The sequence below is a fragment of the Dreissena polymorpha genome, chromosome 5, assembly GCF_020536995.1.
Source record: "Dreissena polymorpha isolate Duluth1 chromosome 5, UMN_Dpol_1.0, whole genome shotgun sequence".
NCBI lineage: Eukaryota > Metazoa > Mollusca > Bivalvia > Myida > Dreissenidae > Dreissena > Dreissena polymorpha.
The window spans coordinates 17,769,208-17,790,282 of NC_068359.1; the positions used below are offsets into that span (position 1 = coordinate 17,769,208).

The 21,075-nt window shown below is 34.8% G+C and overlaps 1 protein-coding gene across 1 annotated transcript; it reads left to right on the forward strand.

The window, feature by feature from the left end:
* The first annotated feature begins 55 nt into the window (after positions 1-55).
* LOC127882258 (protein-S-isoprenylcysteine O-methyltransferase-like) lies at positions 56-20,784 on the forward strand. The gene is made up of 4 exons (XM_052430817.1): positions 56-414; positions 9,518-9,776; positions 10,982-11,199; positions 17,339-20,784. Exons 1-4 carry the CDS (start codon positions 190-192, stop codon positions 17,528-17,530), a joined length of 894 nt encoding a protein of 297 aa, XP_052286777.1. The 5' UTR covers positions 56-189; the 3' UTR covers positions 17,531-20,784.
* Positions 20,785-21,075: the final 291 nt, after the last annotated feature.

The window sequence follows — 21,075 nt, forward strand, 5'->3', positions numbered from 1 at the left end:
TTAACTCTAATTTCAAACTTAATTTACATTATTTCAGCCCGTAATGAAAAGCAAGCATGTAGACGCAAGTAAACTCTAAACGACTCAAAATGGGCACACTAACACTGTCAATTGATTAGTAAAAGCCGGCAAGTAATGTTGTGTTTTTAGACAATAGCGACATGAAAGTTCGGTTATGTAGGAAACAAGATGGCGCTGTCCATGGAGACGTCACCTGCAAGGGTCAGTTTATGCGGTTTTCTGCTTGGATCGACGTCATTCTGGGTGTATTTACTATGCAATTTACTCACAATTCTTCAGGAATTATGGAACAGTCACTTTTGGATTGTCATTGTTGCCGGGTGGTCTTTCTGCATGCTGGGAATGACACGGATGTTGTTGACAGACAGGCAGGCATACATTGAACATGTTCAGGTAGTTTGTGTTATTTGTGTGTTATTTACCCGTTTGCATCATTACGATTAAATACGATATATGGTTAGCATTGATGAACATGATATCATGATAATGATGCCAATGATTGTGATTGTTTAATTTATGGGAAACGGGGAGAAGAGGGGAATTCAGTAGAAGCGTCTTTTCCATTATCCCAGTGTGGCCCAAGTTCGACGATGTAACGGTTACATGAAGCAATATTTAGCAAATAACGAAAGAAATAATGAAATGGTTAATGGCACAAAATAATAATTTTAAACTCGGTTGTATTACTTTGAAATGATTCCAAGACAATAATCATCCATTTAATCAATATAAATAGAACATCGTCGAATTTAGCTGTCGTCGAATTCGGGTTACGGTAGGATATACAGTCGATTGGTGTATAGCGGATTTTAGTGAGTAGCGGATAGGTTGAACTTTTTTTGCAAAATACATTCATTTATATTAAGATTTATAGTTTTCTATTAATTGAATACATAAAGCCTATCATTGTTAAGTCGATTCATGTTTTTGTTTATGTGTGTCAATGTTTACAACTGTTTCTATTTTCGAAAGCAAAACAAGGTCACGTTATGTACGCACCGTTTTTGTGACAACAGGAAAAGTGCAGACGAATGGTTTCTTGAATTTTGCAGATTTTATTTGGTAAACATAATGTTCATTGATGAAATATTTTAGTATTATGTGTCCTTTACAAAAGAAAGAATGCTCAGAAACCAAATTGATGCGTACCATATAAAATAAGCATGAAAGCTGCAACTCGGGATTTTGTGAATAACAGACATGTGATGACCCATATTCAGGAATGTGGGGATTGTCTCAAAATAAATATAAACTCAATTGAAGTTGTCCATGTGGTAAGCGTGTGGCTATAATATTAATAAGTAAAAACATCATTTTTAATGAAAAACTATCAAATTATAACCAAAAATCGATTTCTCTGAAAACGTATTTTCCGCTATCAAATCTATATATAGATTTAACTCAAAATGACCCGAATATAGAATGCATCGCTTTGAACAGCAATTACTTCATCAATTGTGCAGCGATTTCCATGAATTTGGTCTTATTAAACGCAAAAATGAATTTCCTTTCTGGAAATGTACATATATTTCAATTATTTTTTACAAATGCTGTGTCAAATTTCAAGAAATAATACGATACACATGTAATCCGATAAAGACCTAAGCGATCCGGTAATGGCTGAATCAGTGTACCATGAAATTCGCGCTGTAAACAAATAATATTTTTCGGAAATTTAAAACCGCTGGCATGTTTCAATAGGAAAGACATGTGTCTTTCGAGATTTAATGGTATAATTACCGAATGCATGATGTATTAATTGAAATTAGACTCGGAGTGCTTAGCTATCCGCTATACACCAATCGACTGTATTCAGCCACTGAAGAGTTAAAGGGATCTTTTAACATTTTGGTAAATTGACAAAATTGAAAAAAGTTGTTTCAGATTCGCAAATTTTCGTTTTAGTTATGATATTTGTGAGGAAACAGTAATACTGAACATTTACCATGGTCGAATATAGCCATTTTATGCATCTATTGACGATTTAAAAACCTGAAATTATAAAGCATTGCAACGCGAAACGATTGAATAATTTGGAGAAATCTGCTGTTGTTTAATTTTGTGAAACTACGAAAATTGCTTCTTCTTCTTTTCTTCTTCTTCTTTTATAATAATAGCTATGTTCAATACTGATACATTATGGCCATGCGTGGGGGGTTAAAAAGAAATAGATTGATAGGTTTCCCGAGTTACTCAATCCACTCAGGAAAATCCTATCAACAGTGATAAAAAAAGGTGCAAAACCTACACCTTTAGCCCTTAAGACTTAAATATATACATATACAACTGTGCATGTGGTGAGAATATTAGTCGAGTTAGAAACAGGATAAAAGAAACATGTGATCTAAGGAAGGAACACTTAGATCACTTATATCACTTATATTGCTTATATAAAGTAATATGATTATAGGTGCTACCTAATTTACAGGCAAAAGCTTTTTAAGTTTTTTTGATAACCATGTATTTTTTATAAATATATTGACATGATTGTGTTCAAAATATTATAATTGTTGCAATAATTAAGTAATGCATCAAAAAAATCAATCTTAATTTTTTTTGTTTTCCAGCCACAGGAATTTAAAGCAGGTTCGGTGGCTGTGGTATAGTGGATGGGATGTCTGGTAACTGGCTTAGTCACTAGGAGGTCTCTGTATTGATCCCGCATTCTTTAGATAAACCTAAAGACATACTATGGCGTACCATTTGGGTTGAAAGTCAAGAAGACCTACAAGGTAAAAAGAGAAATGTACATCGAAGTACAATCATTGTACGTTGACATACAAATATAAAATACACTTCGAAGTACATAATTGTATGTAAAGTACAATTTGTACTTTGACATTCATGTTTGTACTTCGACTTACACATTTTCTGAACAGCCAATCAAAAGACTTGTCTCTTGAGCGCTTTTCCTTCAGATTTATTCAGAACAAATGTTTAAAATCTCTTTTTTAATTGAGGACAAAATGAATAAAAATATCAGAATGGCAAAAAAAAAACCATAGAAGTTTCAAGTATTTAATGCATTGAAATAGATTATATACAAATTTGAAGAAGATTCAATTGTTACCTTTTTAAAATTAAAATTATTCAGCATATTGTGAGTATTTATTGATCATGCGGGGCGAAGTATCACGACCGTCCAGCGCATTACTGTGTAGGAAATTCCCAACGGTAACCAAACAGTTACCAAACATTATCGGGATAAATAATGTATAATTACCTCCCCATTGGTCGTATTTTGTGATAACCATAACTTGCATAAGTCAGAGATTAATTCCGCAATCAGGTCAATAAATACGCACAATATATATAAGTTAGCGGACGATAGTTGCATAATTTGGTATAAATTATAATAATAATAATGTTTAATAAATACGCACAATATCTATGAGTTAGCGGTCGATAGTCGCATAATTTGGTATAAATAATAATAATTATAATGTTCAATGTCAAATACCTCTTAAAGCAACAGATGTAAGGTGTCTTCTGATAGGCTAACACTCAATGGTGGGTGAAAAATGTACGTCGAAGTACATTTCTCGTTCTACCTAGTAGGTCTTGTAGACTTATGACGTCATAGTACGTCATATAGACACTAAGTACTGGTCCTACCCAGGAAACAGTTTGTTTCATCAAATGTCTCAATTCAACTTGACAGCTTGCTATAAAGCAGTTGCATTTAGCATACAGTACACTGATTTAACATAATCAAAATCATGTGATGTGTCAAATCAATTTTAATTGACAAATTTGACAGGATTTTTTTTATCCAATAAGTTTTAGACCGTCAAATAACACACACTACGTTTTGAAAGCCATACCTGGAGCTTTCGTCTGTATATCACTGACTTCATCAGAAGAATGGTTTCTACTGTTGGGAAACGTTAACACCGCTAATTGTCTTCTTATTTATTATCAATGTATAATTATGTGTAACAGCATAACAACATACTTGTTTTGCAATTAAAATATTTAATAAATACAGGTATCTTGCAGGTTTCTATATAAATTTTCTTTCGAAAACTATTGTTGAATAGTTTAAATTTTGTCGCCACTAAAATACTAGCCATTTTGTAGCAATTCTTAAATCACAGTCTAAACTGCATACACTTAGCTCTACAGTTACAATTTGAATGCAAATATTAGAATGCATCATGTTATATCATCCATATTTTTTTATTTAAACATTCAAATAACACAGTACATATATAAAAAGGTATGTGGTATTGTGTGGAGATACAAAACACTTCACATCATTTATTTGCACATAAATAGTTACAAAATAAGTAATACTAAAACACTGTCATCAACCTACAGTACAAGAATATTTACGTATATGAAATTACAAAGTGGTGTTATTTTATTACCTTTTACAAAATTAACAATGCTGGTTTTGTACTTGCCATAAAACATTTATCATGGATTAACAAGAAGCAACCAATTTATTAATTACATAATAGAAAGGAAATCATATTAATTGCATTATGCATTTACTAAACAAGCTATTTGCTACTGTTTAGAATTACACTATCTTACTAAAAATGATCACAACAGGTACTTAGTGCTTTTAAATACTTATGGTAATTTTTATATTTCTAGTAAGTTTGACATTTATTGGCAGACAATTGTCGATGTACAGACTAAATTTGCATGGGAACTTTCATATTTTTTCAGCATAATTGCCTTCAAATTGTTAATATGACAACCCTTTGACATTGTTTGCACATCTGATCTTATTATACCATAGCTGATTTTGGTTTATAAATAGACAGATATAGACTTTTCAAAGTTCTATAAAAGTTCACACATGTTCCATCCAAGTAAACCAACAGAACCAATAAAGATCACCACAGATAATTACTGTGTGTATAGCTTGGAAATTTTGATAGTTCAGGAATCCCTCCTTTGTTGATTTCTGTAAACCAAAACTGTCAGTTTTGCTGGATAGAATGGATTGTGTGATGCCCAGCTCTTGCCTTGGCAGAACAGCTTCTAAAAACGAAAAACCAACAAATATCTTAAAATTTGATCAATAATGCAGACAGTTTATAAATGTCTTGTTTTTTTGTTGATTTCAAATCTGGAAGATTTTTTACGTAAAATTGTGGTACGAAAATCCAACGGTATCGGATTTTGTGGTTTTAGGCCTAAACTTATTATAGTGATATGTAACCTTTCCGGATATCGGTAAAGTGCGAGCAGACAAGGTGTAAATATGTTACAGATAAAAGCTAAAAGACTAAAAAGTTAGATCGGAATATCTTTAAATTTTGTGAATAAATGTGTTTCTGATGGATAACAATGACAACTTAACAGAATATTACTCATGATCACACGTAAAACTTCTTTCTGAGAGCGAATGGAAAATGCTTCACGAATTCTGACAAATAAACAGTAGGGTGTCATTATTGAAAAACCGCGAGAATACTGGAAGAATAGAGATGCAAACTATAATGTTTAAAACAAATAATTTTTTAACAAGCATTTGTGATTTGTCAGGATACTAATAACAATAAAATATCGAAAAGATCAAATCAAATAAATTGGACAGAAATCTGAGATTCGGCAATATATTTAAGACGGGTTATGGTCACGTAAATTGTGTTTAGTAAAGACTGTCACTATATGTAGTGAACCAGTCTTCGGCTTATACCCACTGAAGATGAGTATTCAGGGGAGATAATTGAGTAAATGACTTAATTCTGGAACGGTTGCAAAGAAAAACAAACAATTCGATAATATTTAGTGCGATTCGCTACACAATTATGATGTCATTGATATCATTTTTCCTGGGGTATGTATTTACATGTGATTTAGCATTTGTCCAAAGTGTTTTTGATTTGTTCAATGTCATAAATAGCATCGCGAAAATATATGTCGCGTGGCAATTTTTTTTTAGACGCATCCCTATGTGGTATAATGGTATTCTTATGTAATTTTATGTCTAAATTACCATATGTATGAAGGGTCAACGCCCCCTTCACGGGCTTTTTCCCGTATTAAATACGTCTCGTATAGATACTTGGCAGGATGGCGGAGCAGTCTAATTGGTTTTCACTCAAGGACCCTGGGGGTCACTGGTTCGAGCCCTGCAGCGGGCTACTTTTTTTTCCTTTTTTAGCTTGACTTTTATATATGAAATATATGTAGTGGAGCTATCCTACTCATCCAGGCGTTTGCGTTCCCGTTGGCGTTTGCGTGCAAATGTCAAAGTTTGCTTACTACCCCAAATATTTTCAATGTCCTTTGACATATTGCTTTCATATTTTGCATACTTGTTTACCAACATGACCCCAACCTATAAATAAGAGCAGACAACTCTATGAAGCATTTTGTAATAATTATGGCCTCTTTTCAACTTAGAATATGCAGGAATTGTTAAAGTTCGCGTACTACCCTAAATATTTTCAATGTCCTTACACAAATTGCTTTCATATTTTGCATACTTGTTAACCAACATGACCCCAACCTATAAACAAGAGCACACAACTCTGTCAAGCTTTTTGTACTAATTATGGCCCCTTTTATACTTAGAATATGCATATTATTGATAAATCTATGTTAAAGTTTGCGTACTACCCCAAATATTTCCTGTGTCCCTTGACATATTGCTTTCATAGTTTGCATACTTGTTTACCATCATGACCCCAACCTAGATACAAGAGCAGACAACTGTATCAAGCAATTTGACAGAATTATTGCCCCGTTTATACTGAGAATATACATATTATTGATAAATCTATGTTAAAGTTTGCGTACTACCCCAAATATTTCATGTGTCCCTTGACATATTGCTTTCATATTTTGCATTCTTGTTTACCAACATGACCCCAACCTATAAAGAAGAGCAGACAACTGTATCAAGCATTTTGATAAAATTATGGCCCCTTTTATGCTTAGAATATGCATATTATTGATAAATCTGTTAAAGTTTCACAAAACAACACTTACCTGACATACCACAATGCACTCCACCCAAACCATCCCCCACGCCCCTCCCCCCAATTTTTTTTTTGTTTTCTTATTTTTGAAAGATCATCTATTAAATAATCACACACCTACATTATTACCCCCCCCCCCCCCCCCCCCCCCCCCCCCTCCCTCTCCATTATGGCTGACGTTATATTGTCAAGCACTCGAATAGTCCTCTGACAGCTCTAGTTTAATTTTATTCTTGATTTTTACTGGAGCTATTTAGATCCAATGTTTACATTTATCAATATAAAGCATTTAATGACAAACTTTAAAACATGCCAAAATCTGTGAAAAGGCCCCTTTAAATTGAATTTACATGTACATTCTATATAAAATGAAAATAATGTCAATGCATGTGAGACATATAATTTAATGAAAGGAAACATAATTTACATATCAGATATTTCCTTCTATCAAACACATTTGAGAAAGGCTTTCCACCAACCCTGATGTGTCTGTTTGTTTCCTTTTATAGAAGAACACAAAAATTGTACTATTTTTTAAATCAATAAATTATTCTTCTTTTAGACATAAACAACTGTTTAAAACAAGACTATCCAAAAAGTGTTTAACCTGATGTATTAAAGACTGGTATAAATCCCATGCTGCTGGTCGGAATGTGGATAAAATAATTGAAATTCAAAAGGAAAAGTTGAAAATTAAAACCTTACAAGAAAAAGCTAGCTCGAATGGAATATGAGCAGAAAACATGACATCGTATTTTTAAATTCATGATATGTTATTGCGCATTCACACCTGAAAACTCTCTCCAATGTGAGTAATTCTATGTCAATATTGTTTTTCGATTAACATAAATGTGTTCTGCATCTTAATTCAGATCGTTTTAATTGGGGCATTAACAGGTCGTTTTTGTTCATATTTACATTTAACAGTGCCTGTTCATTGATTTATGTATGTTTGTTGCCAGTTTGTAGACATTTGTATTTAAATTCTGAGTTGTCATATAATTACTTTAAATATTTGTCATTGAAAGTTTCTAAATTCTAATGTTTGCTTTGTGCTTTTATAAGCGAGTCAGTTGCATCATGCATTTGATATCTGACATGTATTATGTTGTTTTAAGGTACTTCATCGTTTTAAACCAGTATTAAAATTAATAATATTTTTTGTGTGTAAATATTGATTGACACACTTCAGTCACTGTCATACTTAACTGTCAGTTTCTGAAAACATTTGTTTTAATAGCAATTTGCATTACCATATATACTTCTGGAATTTTCTATTGAGAAATTGTATTGTTTTTTTACTATTTCCGGGTTGAAATATTTTTTCTTTAGAATACTTTGTGAGAAGGTTGTGATTTGTTATTGTTTAGTTTTTATTGTTTAGTGTTGTGTTGTTTATCTTCATTTTCCATTTTTTGTACATGTGTAATAATCATTAATAATTATGTCAATACATTTAAGTCGGTTTCTTGATGCAGGGCTTCTATGCTGTCTAAAAAGTCCATTTCGCAATTTCGAATTATACTGTCATTTTTTATAATAAAACTCTTTAAACAGTTAATTGTGTTGACTGTGGTTTTCGCTCTGTCCGTCAGTCTGTCAGTCTGCCACACTTTTCGTGTCTGCTCTCTAATTCAAATAGTTTTCATCCGATCTTTACCAAACTTGGTCAGAAGTTGTATCTAGACAATATCTAGGTCAAGTTCGAATATGGGTCATGCCGGGTCAAAAACTAGGTCACAGGGTCACTTAGTGCATTTCAATAAATTCTATCAACGCTTTTATTGGGGGCATATGTCATCCTATGGAGACAGCTCTTGTTTTAATATGGACGGGCACAATTTATATAATTAAATTATGGTACTGGATGAAACTATAGGAAAGATTTATGATTAGAAATGATTTGGACTGGAATACATCTTAGACAAGTGTGTCAGGCCAAGCTTTCCCTTGACAATTTCCCTTTCCCACTCAGAAGCAAAGGCAAGATGCGATATGCACCCAGTATAATTCCAGAATAGCCTGCGCGTTAATCACAGTCTGATTGGGTATTATGCTATTTGTTGCTCATCAGTATCTTTGGGTTTGAAATGAAAGCTTAAAAACTTGAATCTGGTAAGAAAGGTCTTAAATTTAGTTTGATTTTCTAAGAGACTTCAAACGCTCCAGAGTGCATTTCTGAGTGATAATGCCATAAATGGGATTACTATACTGTTGAAATTTCAGAACATCTACAGTGCCATGCACAAGAACCATAACCATTAAACCCTACACTTTCTTAAATAAGGGTTACTGGCTGTTTTAGTTTTGGTATGATATAATTTTTCAGACTATACATCAGATAATGAACAACTTTTCAACATGAAACTTCATTGGTGTATTCACATCAATGATAGAACTTGCAATGCAAACAAATTATTACCCTACACTTTGTTATTTTACAATTCTATCCCCGTTCATTCATCTGTACCTATCAATGAACGAAATTTATTCTGCAGGGATATTATTAATTAATTACATGAAATTGCTTTACTGTTTTGCCCATATTTCAGAGTATTTATAGAGCCTGGTTCCTGGGAAGTGGCTGCGGCCTTGGCCTTGTGATAAGCTGTCACTGTCCGTCCATTAGTCACTTTGGATGGTACTTCACAGCTCTGAGCATCTTCCACTGGTCAGAGTATTTCACGATGGCAGTGACCAACCCTCGGTCTCTTGCTCTGGAGTCGTACCTGCTTGATCATAGCAAAGAGTATGCGGTGGCTGCAGTAGCCAGCTGGGTGGAGTTCACTGTGGAATGGTTTTTAGCACCTGGTAAGTTGATATGCACCTTGTGTGAAACTTAGTGTTTTTATTCACCATTTAGGGAATTTTACCCCGACACTTTGGATTGTGAAAAAACATTCAAATGACTTAAATTGGGAAATAGATGTCGTTTTTTTTATGCCCCGGTTAGGGTGGCATATAGCAGTTGAACCGTCCGTCCATCAGTCTGTCCATTCATCCGTCCGAAAACTGTAACATTGGCCATAACTTTTGCAATATTGAAGATAGCAATAAAGTCCTTGATCCTAAACCCTGAATAATAAGTTTAGAATAGCGGGACGCTGTTATCTGCTCCTTTATGGTCCTCCTCCCCTCCTGCCGATCTTGGCTGGGCAACACAAAAATTTATTCTCAGTTGAAATTTAGAATATTTTGGCAAACATAATCATTTAATGGAAAATGAATAGAAATTGATCTAAAACTTAAACTTTGAGCTGTGCTCAGCTGTGAAAAAGGGATTTAATGCTTGTGCGCAAAGTGTAGCCCCGAATTCTCGTACATGTTACCAAAATGCTTTAATTTCCAAATCTGGGGAACCAGATATACTTTAATTTCCAAACATTACCATTATGTGCTTGTTTTCGGTCTTAAATAATGTAGAAATTAGTATAGGGCACAAAAAAAACGGAATCGCATTGCCAATGTAGGGTCTTTGAGCCTGTGCCTTAACATGATCCTGGGGGAAAGATCTGAAGTATGTAAGTCAGGAATCAGTTATTACTGTAATATGTGATCTTTGACTACCATAATGTTAAACATAGCAAACAATTCAACAAACAACAACCCAAATCTCATTCATTTGGGGGTTTCAAAAAAGTTTCTATACATTAGCCTCAAACCATTTCATTTGAATCTATCAAACTGTTTCGAAACATAAATCTGAGATTTACCAGTTATCCCCATTGAACCTAGTTTTTTTCCAATACATCTGCCTTTGATCAAAATCTTTCGATCATTCTGCAGGTCACAAACTATTTCAAAACATCAGCCTGTGACTGAAATATCCAAATAATTTGCAGGTCAATGTGGTGTAGTGAATACCATATCCGCCTTGTGACCGCGAGGTCATGGGTTTGATCCCTACTGACAGTTCTTTAGATCGCGGCAAAACCATCTTAAGTACTTGAATTGGTTCTTCCCAGAAAGCAGAATTGAGAGCCAAAATAAATAGGTTAAAACTTAATTGTTTGCAGGTCTCAAACAGTTTCGATACATCAGCCTATTGGGACTTTCGTTTGTGATATCGGGTGAGGTGGTGCGAAAGCTGAGTATGATCACCGCCTCTACGAACTTCAACCATTACGTGCAGTACAGGAAACAGCGCGATCATCAACTGGTCACCCATGGCATATACTCACTATGCAGGCATCCGTCCTATGTTGGCTGGTTTTTATGGAGTATTGGAACTCAGGTGAGAAAAGGCTGGATTTTACTAACTTATTGTCCCCTACCGGTAAAACCGGAGGGGACTTATGGTTTGCGCTCCGTGTGTCAGTCTGTCTGTCAGTCTGTCAGTCCATTACACTTTTCTGGATCCTGCAATAACCTAAAAAGTTCTTCATATTTTTTCATGAAACTTGAAACATGGACAGATGGCAATATGGAGATTATGCACGTCAATTCATTTTGTTCCTACGTCAAAAATTGTGGTTGCTATGGCAACACATGTAAAAAAATAAAAATTACTGACAATGGTGGAGTTTCACCGGTAGGGGACCATATTGCTTGGCAATCTCTTGTTTATTATGCCTCTCCCAACCCTTTTCATCCTTCATAGAAATGCGGGTATATTGCTGTGCACTTGTAGGTCCTTCTGTAGACCATTATTTCTTTTCCACAAAGTATCATGAGAATGCTCTTTACCTTGATTGGAAATTAGAATATAAAATCTAAGGCTAAAGAGATCTTCTTGAGTCTGTTTACTGGGTAGAACCAAAATTTTGTTTTTGAGAGTTGCTTCAATAGCTCGGATCTTCCATTCTTAAGGACACTAAATCCACTACTCCAGAAGAACACCTGAGAGAACTCTAGTAGACATTGGAACAAGATCGTTTTCTCAGTGCTGAGTTTGCCATCTTTTCCAAATGTTATCATTTTCCTACTTAAAATTAAGTGTGAGTGGAGAATGTTCCTTATGTAGATGTTAACATTAGCACAAATAGACTGTTTTTATGCTCCCCGAAAATATTCAGGGAGCATATAGTTGCCAGTTTGGGGTTCCGTACTTCCGTCCTATCGTCACGCTTTTGTTACAGTTTCTCATAGCTCCTTTAATATTTGTTTGATCTCTTACATATTTGGCATGTAGGTACCTTGCATGGACCTCTACCTTTTGATGAGGTTTGAGGTCACTGGGGTCAAGGTCATGGTCACCAAGGCTAATAATAGATTTTTCCGTCACAATTTTCTTACAGTTTCTCATAGCACCCTCAATATTTTCCCGATCTCTTATATATTTGGCATGTAGGTACCTTTCATGGACCTCAACCTTTTGCTGAGGTTTGAGGTCACTGGGGTCAAGGTCACCAAGGCTCATAATAGATTTTCCCGTCACAATTTTGTTACAGTTTCTCATAGCACCCTCAATATTTTTCCGATCTCTTATATATTTGGCATGTTGGTACCTTTCATGGACCTCTACCTTTTGATGAGGTTTGATGTCACTGGGGTTAGGTCAAGGCTAATAATAGATTTTACCGTCACAATTTTGTTACAGTTTCTCATAGCACCTTCAATATTTGTTCGATCTCTTACATATTTGGCATGTAGGTACCTTGCATGAACCTCTACCTTTTGATAAGGTTTGAGGTCACTGGGGTCAAGGTCAAGGTCAACAAGGCTAATAATAGATTTTATCGTCACAATTTTCTTACAGTTTCTCATAGCACCCTCAATATTTTCTGATCTCTTATATATTTGGCATGTAGGTACCTTTCATGGACCTCTACCTTTTGCTTAGGTTTGAGGTCACTGGGGTCAAGGTCAAGGTCACCAATGCTAATAATAGATTTTTCCATCACAGTTTTCTTACAGTTTCTCATAGCACCCTCAATATTTTTTCGATCTCTTATATATTTGGCATGTAGGTACCTTTCATGGACCTCTACCTTTTGATGAGGTTTGAGGTCACTGGGGTTAAGGTCAAGGTCACCAAGGCTAATAATAGATTTTACCATCACAATTTTGTTACAGTTTTTCATAGCACCTTCAATATTTTACCGATCTCTTACATATTTGGCATGTAGGTACCTTGCATGGACCTCTACCTTTTTTTTGAGGTCAAGTTCACCGAGGCTAATAATTGATTTTTTTAGGTGGTTATTAGCACATAGATTGACAAAGTGCATCATCGTGGAGCATCCATCAGTTTTACTGATATTCTTGTTAATGTATTTGCTTGCCTTAGGCTGAGAAATAAAAAATAAAAAACTTAATTTTGACAATTTTTATGCCCCTGGTCAGGTTGCATATAGCAGTTGAACTGTCTGTCAGTCTGTGCGTCCGTCCGAAAACTTTAACATTGGCCATATATCTTTTGCAATATTGATGATAGCAACTTGATATTTGGCATGCATGTGTATCTCATGTAGCTGCACATATTGTGTGGTGAAAGATCAAGGTCATCCTTCAAGGTCCAAGGTCAAAAAACAAAAGCCAAGGGAAGTAACAAGCTTTAAAGGGAGATAATTTCTACTTAATCAGGGCTTTAGATAACAAGCTTATTTACGTTATTTCTCAATTAAAATAACCAAAAACGTTATTAAATTCAAAATTAAGCGAACAGAAACGCAAATGCCAATTTAATAATGTTATTCCCATAAAAAACATTGTGTCACGAAACACAATTTTTACGAACACCGGGCGTATTTTTTAGACAGGTTATTTTATGTTACAAAAATGTACCAGATAGTTTATATGCTGTCATATGAAGAAAAGAAGGCAGTCTTTCCAGCGGTTATCAATCTTTGGGGTATTATTGTAATTATTCGTAGACCCGTCCGATTTCTACTTTCATTTTCAACTTCAACTCAAAATGACCCGCAAAGGGGGTGCATCGCTTTGAACAGCCATAACTTCATCAATTATGCAGTGGTTTTCACGAACTTGGTCTTATCCAACGCAAAAATGAATGAACTTTGATCAGAAATTTAGTAATTGTTTGTTGTTATGTACAGGTACCTTTTTGAATTCTATTTGTATAAATAATATAGTAACCTTAGTAGATTTTTATTATATTATATATGTCATTCCCTAAATTACCCAATTGAGTTAAAAAACCGGGGGTGAAAAACCCAATTAAGCTCAAAAGTAGGGGGTGAAAATTTTTGCTAAAACTCTATTGAATTTACAAAAACCCTATTGTTGTCAAAACAGTGGGTGAAAAACCCAATATACCCCAAAAGTTTTCTATTGCCCTGCTTTATATAATGTGGCAAGTACAGATCATTTTCACAAGGGAAGTAATATTTTAAGCTCGGCTGTTTTCGGAGAAACCCGAGGTATGGTCATAGCCAGCTCATTGTGTCTTCCACCATCCGCTGTTGGGGTCATGCTAAAACCTTAACATTTTGTTAACCTTTGGAACATTGGCTCTAAAATCAAAGTGCTTCCACCTACAACTTTGAAACTTCATATGTAGTTGCATCTTGAGGAGTTCTACAAGTCACACCCATTTTTGGGTCACTAGGTCAAAGGTCAAGGTCACTGTGACCTTGCTTTCATTTATTCAAAACTGCACCCGCAGCCGAGCGTTGGCACCCGTTATGCGGTGCTCTTGTTTAAAGGGATATAATATAAAAAAATGTGTAATTCAAAGCGGCGCATTAGGAGGCATTGTGTTTCTGACAAACACATCTCTTGTTTTCTGTTAAAAGGATTTGTGTTAGGATGTCTATTCTTCACTGCGCAATTTGTGATATTTTTCAAAGATTGTGCACATGTTAAGTACATGTGTGAGAGAAGATGCACAAAAGTTATCCTTTATTTATCTTTAAAGTTGCTAAATCCTGCTTCGCATATTTTTTACAGAAACACCTGAAGTAGAATTGCATGAACTCTCTGCTACGTTGGATAATAAAAATTAAATAAATTAAAATTTCAATTTTTAAATTATAAATAAAGCTTCAATAAACTTACACAATCTTCATAGCGCAACTAGTTTTATTATGCTCCCCAAAAATTTATTTTGGGGGGAGCATATAGTCGCCGCTTCGTCTGTCCGTCCTTTCGTCCATCCGTGCACAATTTTTGTCCGGGCTATTTCTCATTAACTAATGACCGGAATTCAATGAAATTTTATGGGAAGCTTAACTACCAAGAGGAGATGTGCATATTATTAGCAGACTCTGGTCGGATGATTTTTCACAGAGTTTTGGCCCTTTGAAATTTTCCATTAACTGTTCATATAGTGCAATTCTTGTCCGGGCTATTTCTCAGCAACTAATGACCGGAATTCAATGAAACTTTATGGGAAGCTTCACTACCAAGAGGAGATGTGCATATAATCAGCGGGCTCTGGTCGGATGATTTTTCACAGAGTTATGGCCCTTTGAAATTTTTCCATTTACTGTACATATAGTGCAATACTTGTCCGGGCTATTTCTAAGCAACTAATGACCGGAATTCAATGAAACTTTTTGGGAAGCTTCACTACCAAGAGGAGATGTGCATATTATCAGCGGACTCTGGTCGGATGATTTTTCACAGAGTTATGGCCCTTTGAAATTTTCTATAAAAAATTTCTTGTCCCCCAAACTACTGTGCCCTCAAGACGTTTCCTTTTATCTGAATATATAGTGCAATATTGTGACACAAAAACACTTTGGGGAGCATCACCCGTCTCTGACCGTTTCTTGTTTAATACAGAAATTAGTTTTAAACTAGAAATGGCGCGGCAGAGGCAGACGCTTATCCCCACGCCGCATGGTTGACCCAGGGGCGCCCCAGGATTGGTAATGGGGCCGTGCATAGTTGAGATTGACCGTATTGTCAATTAGAAGTGAATCGGTGTAGAAATGAAGAAATTATAGTAAAAGGCAATTTTGGGTGAGTGTTGCTTATGTGGGCGGGGTGCCCCAGGGTTGGTAATGGGGTCATGCATAGTTTAGATTGACCGTATTGTCATAAGAGAAGTTCAGTATCAATTTGAAGTGAATCAGTGTAGAAATGAAGAAATTATAGTTAAATGCAATTTTTGGTGGGTGTGGTCTATGTGGGCAGGGCGCCCCAGGGTTGGTAATGGGGCCATGCATAGTTTAGATTGACTGTATTGTCATAAGAGGGGTTCAGTATCAATTTGAAGTGAATCGGTGTAGAAATGAAGAAATTACAGTAAAAGGCAATTTTGGGTGGGTGTGGTCTTCGTGGGTGGGGAGCCCCAGGGTTGGTAATGGGGCCATGCATAGTTGAGATTGACCGTATTGTCATAAGAGAGGTTCAGTATCAATTTCAAGTAAATCGGTGTAGAAATGAAGAAGTTCATGTAAAATAACCTAAAAAAATGAGTGAAAATCTCTGACCCGGCCCCACCCCAACCCCCATAACTTTTGACCCAGCGGTCAGATCAAAATTCCAAATAGTGCAGGGTCGCACATATGCTCATAGCTACCATGTGTGTAAGTTTCAAGGTTCTAGTGCTAATAGTGTAGGAGGAGATAGTGGCCAGGGCGTACAGATGGACAGACGGCGGAGATAACCACAATATCCCCAGGCTTTTTAAAAATACATGTGACATCAAAGATTTGTATATAACACAGTCATGCTATATTAATATGTGCCAGAGAAAAAATGTCTGAGTGCTAAGTTTCCTTTTGACAAAAAAAACAAACACAGTTATAAGGAAGTTGTGATGCAAAGGAATAAATCCCTAAGAGCCTTATAGAAATATTATACAAGTACAGAGAAAACAGTTAATAACATGTAAACCTTACTTTCCATATATAAAATCAGCCTGCTTTTATAGTTTTTGTACTAAGTTATCTTGTGATCAATTAACGGAGTTATCAGCTCCAAGGCATCATTTTAAATATCTATGCATCAGAACAAAGTGTTGTTTTTTAATCAAATCACTATCTGAAAAAGTATATATTTTCATAAACAAAGGTTGAAATTCCTAAAAGAAAGTTTAAAAAAAACGTTTAAATAGATTTCAACCTTTAGTTCATCTACCAGATCTATTACTTGACATTAGTAAATATAATATTGAAAACACTTTTATTTTCAAGTAAGCAAAAAAAAAATTATATTTATTTACCAATTTTAGTTATAACCGCACTCATTTTTCCCAAGCCAAAGGGCCCCTGCCCTTAAATGTTTGAAAACACCACTGTTACTACAAAGTGTAATTTTGAACCAATAAATAGTAATAATGTTGTACGTAACCTATGGACTAGTAATTTGATAAATATCTGTGCTTTTTAAAGGATAATTTTATTATAATATGATATCAAGTCCTAATGATTCTGTTGTGGTTTTTCATATTCAATTAGCATTTTTACATTTTTCACACTTTGATCAGCAAGTTTTACATAAGAATTTCTTGTACATTTCAGATTATTCTGTGTAACCCAGTGTGCCTTATTGGCTATACCATAGTGTCATGGCGGTTCTTCAACGAGAGAATATACGAGGAGGAAATAGCCCTGCTCAATTTCTTTGGGGAGGACTATTTGGACTATCAACGACGAGTTGGAACTGGGATACCTTTCATAAAAGGTTTTGATGGATCTGGTCATAAAATATGATTATAGTGTTATTTTAGTGTAAAAATATTTATTTAATTAAATAAAATGGCTAATATGGAATGATTATTTACGCACCTTGATTAACCCGGTTTTCCCAAAGACGGGCTTAATGGAATAAGCATGATGTTTGCTCAATGTTTAATAGTAAATAAATTCATAAACAATTGCTCAGAAGTCAAAATGCTAGTTCCTACCTAGTAAAATATTTGTATTGTTAAGTTAAGTATTTCATTATTCCCACTGCCAACAATACATGTAGGTGAGATTGGGGATATGTAGTAATCGAATTATCTATTGTCCATCACTTTGTTGTCCTTCAAAAAAACTTGCTCTCCATAATTTCCTCATTCATGGAAGAATATTTGCATACCCTATAACAAATAGAACATAGAACCTGATAGTTCATGTGTCAGGGTATCACATTTAAGAAGCAGATGCTTTATTCAAGGTCAAGGTTATACTTAAAAGTAAAAGTACAGATCTTAATTGTTCTGCGGATCATGTGCATCTTTACTTCCCCATGCATAATTAGACAGATATCAAGGACGAGAACCAGATGTCTATCTATATGACCTGGATCATCTTTTGAGGTCAAAGTTTAAATTCAGCTTTGACATTTTCTGATAGGACTTATATCTCTATAAATTAACCCTTTATTGAAGGAGTTCAATAACTTGGTTTCATTAACAGTTTGTAATACAAGATCAACATAGTTACCTTTATGGTCAATGTCAAAGTCATGTATTTAGGTCAAAGATTTTAAAAGCTTTGTCTATTTGTCTATGCTCCATGTCTGTATTGAAATTGTATGTTGGGGATATAAATGACCATTAATGATTCATGTATCTATAATTTGCTTAAATTCCTTGAAAGTGTACTATTTTGGCAAAATTATTCAAATATAAATAATTGTTTTCCTTAAACTAGAAATGGCGCGGCAGAGGCCGACGCGTATCCCCACATCACATATTTGACCCAGGGGCACCTCAGGGTTTGTAATGGGGCCATGCATAGTTGAGATTGACTGTATTGTCATAAGAAATGTTCAGTATCAATTGGAAGTAAATCGGTGTAGAAATGAAGCAGTTAATGTAAAATAACATTAAACAAGAGATGTGTTTGTCAGAAACACAATGCCCCCTACTGCACCGCTTTGATTTATTAAAAAAATTATCATTTGGCAGGTTCATTAATTACAACCCTTTAAAGCTTATTACTTCCCTTGTTTGTTTGTTTTTTACCTTTGACTTTGAAGGATGACCTTGGCCTTTCACCACTCAAAATGTGCAGCTTCATGAGATACACATGCTTGTCAAATATCAAGTTGCTATCTTCAATATTGCAAAAGTTATGGCCAATGTTAATGTACATAAAATAAATAAATGTGTGAAAATCTCTGACCCGGCACCACCCCAACCCCCATAACTTTTGACCCAGGGGTCAGTTCAAAATTCCAAATAGTGCAGGGTCGCAGATATGCTCATAGCTACCATGTTTGTAAGTTTCAAGGGTATAGTGCTTATAGTGTAGGAGGAGATAGTCGCCAGGACGGACAGAGGGACGGCAGAGATATCCACAATATCCCCATGCTTTTCAAAAAGCGTCGGGATAATGAAAAAACATCTTGCATTTAGAAGTGTGTTATGTTGGTATGGGCTTATACCAGCAGATCTGTTTCATAGCATCCAAGATGTACTGTTGGTTTTTCTATTGTTATGAATCTGAAGTGAATCTCAAATAGTCATTAATGGAGTTGCCCTATGTAAAATTGGGCTCCATAGAATAATTTATTATCAACTAAGGTTTTCTTCAGTGTTTATTACCTCATGTAATGATTAGCCATGATAAAGCCGTCACACATGTTTTTGCTCATCAAGCAATCTGATTTATTTTACTTCCTGGTTTTCACCATAAAAACATTTGAACAATGCTCAAGTGTGCAAGACAAAACAATGAACTTTCAATAATGTACTATATGAATGCATTATGAAAAACATATTAACACTTATCAACCAACATACTATAGATACATGTGGCTTTAAATTTCCACGTTTCTATAGTACACTGATGCAATCTCCATGTTCATACTTGTACATGCTGTTCTGACAGTAACTACGACGCATGATGTATAATAGCCTTCAATATGGTTACTTTCCTAATTGCCATCACTTTAGTTTTAGATGTAATGTGTGTCATCTAAAGATTTCAATAAGAAATTGAATGCACATGTTTTCTTACATTAAATTGTCATTCCAATCAAAGGAAACAATTCACTTTTTCTACAGCATTAACCACACAGAAATTGATCACATTTTTTTTCTCATTACAAAGCTGGTGGGATGATGATTGATGAAAATGTTATTTCTATAATATATTTCTTTGGATTGCTTATTTATGTATTGAATGCTTGTGATCTATTAATATTAGAATCTTGTACATGATACAGAAAATTAAATTGCACTGAAATTCATTTACATACAAAAATAGTATTGATTTTAGGGATGATTTATAACAATTCAAATATTGTTGAGCATTATATTGCATTTTTATTTAATTAAATATGTTTTGAAAAATTTGCTAGTTCGAAATTATGTTCTGTCTGTAAAGATTATACTGGTTGGGGCCCTTGCTACAGTTACATGATAGGGGAGGTGATCACTGTGAGGAATTTGGTTAAACACGTTGGCTTACCGAACTTGTTGCCTGTCTCGATGTAGGAGTTGTCTTAATTTATGCAAGTTTCATGTTGATACTGTTTTATTATGCTCCCTCAAAATTTATTTTGGGGGGAGCATATAGTCGCCGCTTCGTCTGTCCGTCCGTGTGTCCGTCCGTGCACAATTTTTGTCCGGGCTATTTCTCAGCAACTAATGACAGAAATTCACTGAAACTTTATGGGAAGCTTAACTTCCAAGAGTAGATGTGTCCCCCCCCCCCCAACTACTGTGCCCTCAAGACGTTTCCTTTTATCTGAATATATAGTGCAATATTGTGACAAAAAAAAACTTTGGGGAGCATCACCCGTCTCCGACGGTTTCTTGTTGCATGTAAATAGTCTGTTGTAATTTATGCCCATATAAATTATGCAATATGTTAATAAACAACCCTCATAAATTTATTGTACATATATGATAATGTAATATAAAGTATATATAAGACTGTTCATGTCAGGTAAAGTACATTATGCGATGAATTCCAGTAGTCTGCTGTGATTAATTATAAAGCTTGGTTAACAAATAAAATAGTTGAACAAATTTGCTGTTTTTGTTTTCTTCAAAACCAGTTCCTCTAAAGGTATTTTAATTTAGAGAGTGCATCAAAAATTCAGAACATATATTATGCAGTAGATGTCTATCAATATTATAATTTACAAATAATGTCTGATAAATTGCAGGATATAATTGTTTAGCTTTTTAAATGCATTCTAAATCGGAAACAGGTTTCAATACTAAACACCTAATTTGTTTTGGCAAATTTTGGTAAACCTTTCAGTTAAACTTAAATAAGTTAGTTAACCCTTGTTATCCCCCACCAAAGGCGGAGGG

What these genes read in the sequence shown, in the direction of transcription:
- LOC127882258 (XM_052430817.1), top strand. Translation starts at nt 190, where the DNA reads ATGGCGCTGTCCATGGAGACGTCACCTGCAAGGGTCAGTTTATGCGGT. An exon ending in CATACATTGAACATGTTCAG is followed by an intron (nt 415 to 9,517) that starts GTAGTTTGTGTT and finishes CCCATATTTCAG; the next exon opens with AGTATTTATAGAGCCTGGTT. An exon ending in GGAATGGTTTTTAGCACCTG is followed by an intron (nt 9,777 to 10,981) that starts GTAAGTTGATAT and finishes AATTGTTTGCAG; the next exon opens with GTCTCAAACAGTTTCGATAC.